The following is an 11,427-nucleotide window of genomic DNA, read 5'->3' on the forward strand; positions in this document are numbered from 1 at the left end:
TTTTTTTCCCCCGTTAAAGGGGTTTTTTTGGGGAGTTTTTCCTTATCCGCTGCGAGGGTCATAAGGACAGAGGGATGTCGTATGCTGTAAAGCCCTGTGAGGCAAATTGTGATTTGTGATATTGGGCTTTATAAATAAAATTGATTGAATTGATTGACCTCCAAGCCAACTACTAAATAACAGCAAAGCATGAATATGCAAAACTCGACCAAACTGCTGAAACTCTGAGAGCCACTCAAAAATAATACTGCTATTTTAAAATCATTACATTATAATTAATTTCGTTCACTTTGAGGAAAACAAAACCATTTATCAAAGCATTTGGGATGTTTTTTGGTACATTTTGTGTTGTCATTTGTTGCACTGAAAGGCACAAAAGACATGTTTCGCTAAATAGCCAACATTAGATGTTATCCTATCTATGAGTCTAAACAAAATGTTACCAGTTCAGCACCAAACCTCATCTCTTTCCTCCCCAAGAGCTGTTTCCAGTGGTGGAGGGACACGCCAATGTTTACTCTTATTTTGCTTTTTTAAATTTAAATATCCCTTCTTTTCTCTGCCTAAACTTAGTTTCTCACCAGGAGTTTGGGATGGTGATGAAGGTCGCTTGCCAGGAGCTTCCGCCACCTTTATGTTTATCTTGCCACTAACAAGGATCTGTACCATCAACAAGCTCTCAGGGCAGCTCTACCTTTTTGTCCTCTCATGTTAGACTGAGGGCAGACAGACACTACAGTATAACTCAGTGTCCCCTGTTGGAGTACATGTGATATTACAGGACCGGACAGGTCAGGGCTAGCTGGTTAGCATGCTCATTTCAGCAGATATCTGTGCAACACAATACATAGATGTCTTTAACATAATGTCAGGCTGTTACTTATTCACATTCTGTGGTAATGTTAGTTCATTTTAATGTTCATTCATTTTTTAATGTTTTTTTAATGTTGACTACAATTCTGGCCATATCATACACACTGCACCTTTAAACTCTGCATCGTATGCCACCCACCATATATGACTACAAGCTTTTCGCCCCACCTGCAGGTGTGGACATTTTGGAACAGCCATAAACACAGTTCTAGACAACATGTTGTATAAGCAAGTTTGCTCCAAGATGAGGAACCTGGCATCATCAGGTGTGAGTCAGTTACATGTTCAAGAGTCTGAAAGAGTTTCCTTGTTCTTATGACTCATACAGTACAATATTCTGTCTTATTTTCAAAGTATGTGTGCAGATCCATTATTAACACACTTATTTGTGTGGATGACACACTTTTTCTCTGCTCTCAGTGCAATATAAAACACGGCTGTTCACATCAGCTGTGACTCACCCTGAAACAAACAAGCATGAAATGAACAAGTCATTTAATTTCCGCTGCAAGTTGTTTTGCTCTGAACAAAGTCACGCTCTAGTTTTGTTTTTCAGCCTGAGATGTCGCCTACGAATTAATAAAAAGAGAAAGAGAGAAATTTAGTATGTTGCAAAGGCATCTCACTTTTTAGCTCAACATTATTTTACTAAAATGATGAAAACGTTAAACAGCAGTTGAACATATCTCAGGGAATGACTGATTTCAATTAACTTCCTCATTGTGACGAGACTCCTTTTTTTATTGGTCTCAGTTTCTGCATATTTTGCGAGTAACACAACTTTCTAATGTGTTTAAAGTCAGACTGCAATACAAAATCAATTTTGCTAACAAATCAACCAGTACATAGTATCCTCAATATTTGCTTGTGTAATTGTAATTGCAACATTGTAGTTACCAACAATAAGAAATGAGAGTTTCATTTGTGTTTCTCCAGTGACAGTGCCCCTGGGGGTTTTCATTTTTGGTTCCAACTGATGATGTTGTAATATGATTGGATAGATATCAGTGTTCTGTAGGCAGGCGCTTAAAAAAAAAAGTTAAAATGTCACTTTAATTGCAACAGCCTCACAGGCAGTTGATCGTGACCCTGTATGTTAAGGTGCCAGTATACTCTGTCAGAACTGTTTGTCAAATGATTGAACAGCTAACAACAACCCCCACACACATGATGGTTGATAACCGTTCCGTAAAATAAGTAATCATCCCATAATTGGGAACTAAAAGACATGCTCTCTATTGAACTGATACATAATGCGCTTCAAAGTGTCCCATATTTTTGAGAATTAATTTAGTGCAAATCTATGGGTGGGAAATATTACTGGTTAGACTATTAAGACAGGGCAACTGGTGTGAAGTAGATGCACACCCTCCTGATCCGTCATCCCTCAGACTGTCTGTCACACATTACATTCAAGCCCTGAGAAACAGCACTCTGCGTTGAGGCCAAACTGTGGAATTACAACTTCTGGGGTCCATCACATGATGCCACTGGGTCGATAAAGAGTTTTTCTCGTGGACTTACATTGTGAAAGAGATGTCTGTAAATCAGTGGATACATCACAACCACAGCTTTGCGATTGAGATTTGATCTGGGATGCGGGTAATTTTACACACAAAAATCAAATTGTTTTGGCTTCATGTGCCACTGAGCAACTTTGATGAACTGGTTCCCACATCCGATGCTGTATCCAATATTCTTTATACATCGATCAGCCAAAACATTAAAACCACTGGTGGGTGAAATGAATAACATTGATCATCTTGTTACAATGCAATATTCTATTGGGAAACCTTGGGTCCTGGCATTCATGTAAATGCTACCTGATGCGCTCCACCTACCCGAACACCATTGCAGACCAAGTAAACCCCTTTGTGGCAATGGTACTTGTCGATGGTAGTGCTCTTTGTCATGTTCCTCGGGCCACTCCTGTGCTGTTTTTGTGGTGTGGCATAGTGCATTGTCATGCTGGGGGGCCACAGCTACTGGAGAGTGCCGCTGCCATAAGGGGGAGTACCTGGTCTGCTCTGGTGTTTAGGTGGGTGGAGTGTGTCTGGTGGCAACCACATGAATGTCAGAACCCAAGTTTTCCCAACAGAACATTGCATTGTAACAAGATGATCAGTGTTGTTCACGTCACCTTTCAGTGGTTTGAATTTTTTGCCTGATTGCCGTATATCCATGGTTTTGTTTCACTACTCAAACAGAGAATGCGGTTCTCAATGGTCATGAGTCACTCGAGTGACAGCGTTAATAGGTTACACTTGACATAGCAAAGATTTGAAAAAGGCAACCTATGAGCATAGCCCACCGGCGAAAAAAAAAAAAAGACTACAAAAATACAACAGGAAATGGGAAAATGCTTTCCAATGGCTGGGATGCGTGACTGTGACAATGTGTACAAGGCCAACTGCACTGTCTGCCACCCAGTTTTCTCCATTAGTCACAGAGGACCCCTCTCTACACCCTTTCCTTATTTCCATTCAGGAAGGTGGCAGCCCTACCAAACACACAGACGCACACACAACTTTACTTTACTTCACAGATGCATGAACACATTAATGTGATACACTGGAAACATAAAAGAAAAAACAGAACGGTTGATCACGTGCAGTTTCCTCCCTGCTGTCTCGTGGAGTGTAACTATTTTGTGTGTGGTTGGGTCCACGTCTGAAACAACTGCTGCCTTGTTTTTGGTCCAGTGAGTAAATGTGCTTGAGTGTCTTTTATATTTCAGTTCTGTACATGGATGTACTGTTGTCAACCTCTGCGTTTGTACAACTGATCCATCCTAGGAGAAAATTCATTTTCTTGACATTTCTTGTTAATTATTAAGACTGACAAACATTTTCCTTTCTAAAAGAAGTAAAAGACAACATTTATTATGCTATTGTCTGGACCAATATCATGTGTGTTTGAGATCAGAGCTGCCACACAGTCAGAAACACAGCCTCTGATTGGTCAATGGACTCAACCCAAAGCATGGATGGCTAGTGGATGGCTAACAACAGCAACAGTTTTCAACACGGGAAATGGATAAATAATCACAGAAGACATCCGGTGTGGGATTTGTTATAATGGCTTTGTTTTACAAACTCCCCAGAAATACACTGCAGTTCAGGGCTGGATTACAAAGCTTCTGAATCACACCAGAGCCCTCTTTGGAACAGCATGACAGCTAATGCTAGCTTCTGGACAAAACTAGGGACAATGTGTCTTGTCTCTGCATGCACCATTCCCAGGCCCGGACTGGCCCACGGGAGAACCGGGGAGTTCCCCGGTGGCCTGGCCCGCAAGTGGTCTGCTCTGGCCTGCCTGTCTTTTTTTTTTTTTTTTTAAGGCGCGCTCTGCAGCGCAGGCTGCGCAGCGCAGGTGGCCGTGCCGGCTGGCAGAGAGCCCGCCCGCTGTCAGAAATGATAGATGCTTGTCAGCATTTGTCACAACGATTGGTCAAAAAGGTTTTTTTTGGTAGATTCAAGACGTGATTAGTCTGTTTCACGTTCCGCCTGCGCCCGCCACCAAATCAGCGCGCCTGCAAACTGAAAGCAGCTTGGTTGTGGAGAGTCAGGTGGAGCAGAGAGCAGAGGGTGTGTACGTGTGCCTGTGTGTGCAGTCTGTGCAGTAGGAGCTCTGCAGCTCAGCAGCGCCATTACAATGGACCGCAAAAAGAGGAAAGGTGGAGCTGAACGGGAGAGAGATAAAAAAAAAAAGGGCCATTGAGGAGGAGGCAGCCAAATGTCATAAACTTACAGATATGTTCAGAGCCCCCCCAGCCCCCAGCAGCAGCGTGACGTCGTCAAATGATGATGCTGCAACAAGTAAGTTAACATAGAAAAGTAAGAAAACTGGTTATTCTCAACATGAGGTCCGGGGAGGATGGGGACCGACCCGAGGCCAGATAAATGATTGATGATAAGCTATAAGAGCCAAATTAACCCGTAAGGGTCCATTTGGTTCCATTTTGTACAGAGCAGCGCAGGCTGAAACAGTTTGGGGACCCCTCTTAAGGATAGGCTCTTACCTGTCTAAGTTCAAAAGTTTTCAATATCTATCTAATGTTACTGAAATAAGATCAGATAAGTTGAAGTTGCTGCTGACTTATATTTTTACTTGTTTTACTGTTGCATTGAATATGGGTGTTGCCATATTGATTATGATAAGCTGACATCAAAATGATTTGCTGACAAAATAATACAATCATGTTGTTTAGTTCAGCATAATACCCATTCATATAGGAGTCCTGGTTTATTGAGGGGCACATTTGGTGAGGGTAGGGAAGAGAAAAGCACTGGACTGGAGGACTATGAGTAGGGTTGCTGTTACAGTTGTGTTTAATAGAGTTGTTGTGTGACTGTCAGTCTGGAATAATGAGCTTTGGTGATTACTTAGCCCATATGTGTGTCCGTGTGCACGTGCACGTGTGTGAGCATGTAATGTGTGGATTGGGTGGCCTGGGTGGATGTATGACTCCCGGCCTGAATTTTTGTCCCAGTCCGGCCCTCACCATTCCAGACATACATAAGATTATTAACGTAATGTAATAAACCACATTATCAGTCCTGTTTAACACTTGGTGGTGGGACAGACTAGCACGTGCAGCTCAGTGTCATGTATGGGGCACTATGACAAAACAGATTTTCTTAAACTGATAAGAAACATAAAGATTTCATTTATCTCACACTAACAGGTGCAACAAAGCTACCAGGAGAGTGGGGGTGATATCAAACATCCTGGAAGAGGTCTGCTCAGCAGAAATAAGGCTCATAAATCACCTGTGTGGGTGAACCACATGTGTGCCGAGCCATTTTCAGGCATCCTGGTGGCTTGACCAAGTAACTGCAACATCTGGGTAGGGACCTTAGCTGAACTTGGTTCATCATCTCACTACAGTCTCTGTCATCCAAGGCAAAAAATCCTGAGAGAGTTGTGTGCTGACATGTGTTGATGTTCTGCCCATGGCATCATCAGCCTACCTGCTGGCACACCTATATATTACCTGTTTTTTTCCTGACTCCTCTACCTGTTCCTGATGATGATTTTAACCTAAAACAAAGCTGAAATATTGAAACTGCAAACATGCCTCTGAAAGTTCAATGTTTCCCCTGTTCCCCTTTTCATCTCTGTGGAAAAAAAGCATACACAAAGTGGACTCAAGAATAAATCATCATAAATAATAAGTCATTACATGAATGTTTATTAAAACAGCTGAATGTTGACACACTGTCAGAGTCTCACAGCTCTGCAAACATCTTTGGTTGAACACCTCAAAAAATCTCCATATTACAAGAGGATTTTTTTTTTTTTTAAGTCTTGGCATTATTAACTGATAAAATAAATGCCATAAATGAGAAGACAAGAAAAAGTCTGTTACTATTTAAACTCTTTCCATTATCTTAGGCACATTGTGTGTTGCTGCAGTAAACTGTAACAGCACATGGAGGGCGTTTAACATTATGCGACGCACATTTTTAAAACTAAGCCACAGACAAGAAGTTAGAAAGCACCGTGGACTACAACATCGTTAGTTTTGGCGATTACATTGTTTGTTTGTTTTTTGACAGTAAGAAGAATACATAATATTTCTGGCCTTATTCTTTAACGCATAACGGAACTTGTTTTCAGTCGTGTAAAGGGTTAGTAAAGCCTTCAACTGACATGTACATCTCGTGTCTTATTTCTCTGTATATTGAGAATTTTATGTCTGGTTTCTACTTTGATCAGTGGTATTTTCAATTTTATCATGCTATGTGTTTTTTTAAATTCTATATTCAATTTAGGGATGTCAGTTTTGATTAATACGGCAATTGCTGACTAACATGCTGCTAGCTAGCTCCCACCAGACTTCGTTGATGTGCAGTGCAGTAAACTGGAGAGTTCCATAATTAACCTACAGTCTGACATGTATAACTGCTCAAACATAGAGTAATATAGGGATGAGGTTTATTTGTAGGCCATATGGAAGTTAGTGTCGCCCTGGTCCCCTCAATGACAAGCCAATGTTTTTTTTCCTTTTGAATTTTGGATTGATGCAGAATATAAGCTCTGTGGCAAAACAAGGTTAATGATACTCACAAGTTTTGTTCAGCAAGATAATCTTCACGTATCAAGACCACTTTTGTGATTCTTTGAGCGTAAATGCAATCACCAGAATTAAAAAGCTGACGTTAGGCTGATATTTTTTAAGACACATAAAGGCTTTAAAATGTACCTGTGGGGTATTTGCAGATGTATTTATGGTAGTAGTACTAAAGTCTTTTAAGCTTGTGTTAACCACAGACCTTAGCACCAATTCAAAAACCCCAGTGACGTCAAGACGAGAGAACCAGTGTGCCAAAATGCTAACTCATTTCCAGGTTTTAGGACTCAATTTTGCACCACTCTATACTGACAGCAGTCAACTAACAGTTAACTGGTCCCTTTTAACCTGTGAAGTGTTGCAGACTGCACGTGATGTAAATAACCTAAAGTTGAAGAGTGAACACTGGACTTAAGGTGGACACTAACACAACTACAAATGAGTGATAATGTGCTAATGAGCAGCTAATTGCTAACACACTGGCCAAACTAACATAATAAAGAGATTGTATGTTGTGTTTAGCTTGTTCTGCTGCCTCCAAGTGGCCAAAAATCTGCTATTACAGCTTTAAACCTGCTTTTAAGGGCAGCAAACTGCAATGACTGGTGACAACTTGTCACATCATCTCATCTTAAAAATAGGTTTTTCAACCATTTAAAAAATTGACTGGGACAGTGTAAAAAATGGATCCTATAAGATCCCAACAAGGCAAATGATGCATGATCAGTCGAGATGAATTTGCAGCCCTGACATGTTAAAAAAAGTCGATATTGGCTTAAAAAAACTTTTCATGTCAAGGTTTTTATTTACATCCCATTATATTTACAGAACAGTCACTTCTCAGTTGTGTGGCTCTTCATATGAAGCCTCACGTAAGTCTTTCGGTGGAAGCCTTTACCGCAGATCTCACAGCGGTGTGGTTTCTCTCCAGTGTGTGTGCTGCTGTGCTGTTTCAGCGTGGAGTGGTCACTGAAACAGCGGCCGCAGATGTTGCACAGGTAGGGTTTCTCTCCCGTGTGGGTCCTGATGTGTCGCATCATGTTGTGTCGGCAGTTGAAGGATTTGCCACACTCGCTGCAGAGGAACGGCTTTTCCCCCGTGTGGATCCTCATGTGCATCTCCAGGTTTCCTTGACTGTCAAAACACTTCCCACACACTTCACAGACTTTCCCGTTTTTGTGAGTTTTCAGGTGAAGTTTTAAGTTTTCCTGGGAATCGAAATGCATCCCACACACGCCACAGAGGTCTGTGGCATGACTTTTGGCATGATTCACCAGAGAAACCATGGAGTGAAACATTTTCCCACATACTTCACATATGGTCTGAGTCTGCTGCTTCTTCTGTGATGATGACAATGTTTTCTTCTTCTTCTTCTCCACGTCGTCGCCATTTTCATTATTGTTTGCAGAAGTGTTAACTGAGTCATGGTCTTTCTGCATGTGAATAAGGAGGTGACGTTTCAGCGTGGAGTAGTCATTGAAGCATTTGCCACAGACAGTGCAAGTATACGGCTTTTCTCCTGTGTGTATCCTGATGTGTCGCATCATGTTGTGGCGACAGTTGAAGGATTTCCCACATTCGCTGCAGTTAAACGGCTTCTCTCCCGTGTGGATCCTCATGTGCGTCTCTAAAGAGCTGGAGGCCCCAAAACATTTCCCGCAAACGCTACAGATTTCAGCTTTCACATGTGTCTTCAGGTGAACTTGAAAGCTGTCCTCAGTCTCGAATCGTTCCCCACACACGCCGCACACTTCTTTTGGGTGAACCTCCATATGATTCACCAAAGACACGTTAGCGTGAAAGCCTTTCCCACAGACTTTACAGCAAATTCGTGATTTTGCTTTTTTAGTCGGGGGCAGTTTTGGGGCCATTGGTAGTCTAGGCCCCTTCCTCCTCTTCTGCTTGCCGTTGTGGTCACTGTCACTGTTGTCACCCTGAGATCCCGCACTGCCCCTCCAGTCCTCGTCGCTATCGTCGTGTTCAGTTGCAGAACAGCTGGAGGACGCTCCATCATCACCCTCTGCCTTCTGCTCAGCTGACGTGCTCGGCAGAGGATCTCCTTCTCCCTCAGTGCTCTGATAACTGGACTGAGGCTGGTCAAGCTCATTTTTCACGTACGGAGGAGTGAAGATGAACCTGATGGTCTTGTCCTCCTCCTCCCCCTCCTGGCTGCAGGAGGGGTCTTCTTGGCTCTCCTTAATTTCTGGAGGCTCCTGGTTGTCCTGGTCTGGACCAGAGCTCCATGCCTGATCACAGTTGTCAGGCTGCTGCTGCTGGTTGGAGGGGAATTCCTCGTCCCAGACGGAAAGAGCCAGCTGAGGTTGATCTGCTGGAAAAAATGCAAAGGAAGAAACTTTTATAAAATAAATTATCCATCAGAATACAGCAAATAAGGAGTATTTAAAAGCTTCAATATAATTTATTATCTATACAGCCACTAAAAATGGTTAATATCTTACCAAAGCTAATAGTTACTTTTATTATCGATTAATTACTTTTCAATTAAACGTGTTACTGTGACAGTCATTACAATTTTAACTCTGGCTTTGTCTCTGAAATAGCCTTCCAGAGGAGGTCGGACTCTGATTCAGTTGTCAGATTTAAATGAAATCTTAAAACCTATCTTTTTAGACTTGCATTTATGTAGATTTTATTAAATTAATTGGAATTAAAACCTATTTTTTATTGTGTGTGTGTGTGTGTGTGTGCTGTACAAATTAAGTTATTATTATAAGTTATTATTTGGTAATATTTTAACATTGGATGCAAAATGACACTACCTTAAATTAAACAGCCCTTATTGAAATATCTCAATATACAAGCTTTGAAAATATTAAAGTATCTGGACTCAGAGATGTCAAAGATTTATGTAGCAAAATCTAGCTATGCCACATTTGTTTGAGATAAATCTTAGCAAACACTAGCTGGCTCAAAAAACATTATAGTTAATATGAGTATGTTACATAAAAGTGAAATAATTTTGACAGTATAGTTATTTGTGGATTATTATTATACTGGTTTGGCTGGCACTAACCAACCATACCACGTGACGCCAGACACCACTCAGTATGTCGATTAAATGATACCTTATTTAACCTACAGGCTTACATTGTCAGTTTAAGTCATGGAGGTTAGTTTTTTTTCCAAATCATTCGGATGCCATCTCTAATTCGGCATATGTAACACTTGCCAGTCTACACACATTACTTTGTATTTTATGTTAATATCCACTACACCTATTCAAACCATACGGCCGTCTTTCTGTCCCAATATGTTACCCCTCTACAACCGCCGATGGTGATCAGACACAATAAGAGTTTATTTTCATCTAAATTTAAAGCTGCATTGTGAATTACTCGCATGCCGAATGTAATAGTATACATGTGCAATCAACAATATATCTTGAATCGCCGCCTAATAGGCACACACGTGCAGATGAACGTGCAAATGTTGCCTTTCTAGATATATCAACGGAGTTCGGCGCCTTGGTGTTCTCCCATTAGGCAGGTATCATCTTACCCCGGAAGGGCCTGGTTAATATGAGGCATGATAACCTGGTAATGAACCTGGTTTTGCAATCATCAAATTTAGCTACCAGTTTGTTTAATAAGGAAAGACAAGAGGACGGAACTAAGCTAGCTAAAGTGACCAAATACTTCTGACACCACTTCATTTTCACCAGAAAAGTGGGCGTTGACGAGGTTCGTGATGATAGCGTTTCATTGCATAGTCAGAGTCAGAGTCAGAGCCAGACATGGTGAAAGGATGAATGCATGCCAATAATTCACAAACCTGACTGTTTGTTTATCTTTATTTCAGGGCGTAAAACTGTTCGCAGCATCCTGCGCTGCCGGCGGATCTCCCGTTTGGAGAGCAGGATCTCCTCCTCGTAGCCTGCGATGGTTTTTTTAACCGCCTCGAAGATCTCCTCGGCGGCCGCAGACAGCCGCTCGTTAACGAGAACTCTGAGCAGCTGAATGCTGGACATGATGCGGACAGACACTCGGCTGTGTTTACAGGCCGGACCTGACTGATATCCAGTGTTTCTACACGCTGTTTTGGTTGTGAATACGGCGGCTCGCCATGCAATGCTTGACTGTTGCTAAGTTAGCGTTTGTGTTCAGCTGCCTTGAAGTATTTCCGGTCAGAGCCCGCTATTTTCAAAATAATAGCGTAACTCTTCAACATGGAGTAAACTGATTTTTTCCCTTTTGATTAAAACGAATCATATTAAAGATTAAACAGTCTACACCTGAACATCCTTAAAGAAGATATAATATATATACATACATACATATATATTACAACAATACAGAACATACAAACCTTTACAAATACACCCACACACGCACATACAAAGTATAATAAAACTATTACTGTATAGCGTTTTATTCTGTTGTGTTCTTCATAAACTTAACAGAATGGACAACCTCTTCCCTGCAACGTGTGGCTTTGTTTAAAGCGACACTTACCTTTCT

General features: G+C 41.4%; 1 protein-coding gene across 2 annotated transcripts; it reads right to left on the reverse strand.

The window, feature by feature from the left end:
* Positions 1-6,066: 6,066 nt before the first annotated feature.
* Positions 6,067-11,068, reverse strand: LOC126405699 (gastrula zinc finger protein XlCGF57.1-like). 2 transcript variants are annotated; one of them, XM_050069570.1, is made up of 2 exons: positions 10,742-11,068; positions 6,067-9,275 (listed from the first exon to the last, which is right to left on the reverse strand). In XM_050069570.1, the coding sequence occupies exons 1-2, from the start codon at positions 10,935-10,937 to the stop codon at positions 7,783-7,785; spliced, it is 1,689 nt and encodes a 562-aa protein (XP_049925527.1). In that variant the 5' UTR covers positions 10,938-11,068; the 3' UTR covers positions 6,067-7,782. The 2 variants fall into 2 exon arrangements, with proteins under 2 accessions (XP_049925527.1, XP_049925526.1); XM_050069569.1 differs by having other exon boundaries at positions 6,067-9,278.
* Between the last annotated feature and the right edge of the window lie 359 nt (positions 11,069-11,427).

Source organism: Epinephelus moara, chromosome 18 (assembly GCF_006386435.1).
Source record: "Epinephelus moara isolate mb chromosome 18, YSFRI_EMoa_1.0, whole genome shotgun sequence".
NCBI classification, from domain to species: domain Eukaryota; kingdom Metazoa; phylum Chordata; class Actinopteri; order Perciformes; family Serranidae; genus Epinephelus; species Epinephelus moara.

Coding starts and splice junctions, on each gene's coding strand:
- LOC126405699 (XM_050069569.1), bottom strand. CDS start 10,937: ATGTCCAGCATTCAGCTGCTCAGAGTTCTCGTTAACGAGCGGCTGTCT. Junction 9,279..10,741: donor AAAGATAAACAAACAGTCAG/GTTTGTGAATTA, acceptor CATTTTTTCCAG/CAGATCAACCTCAGCTGGCT.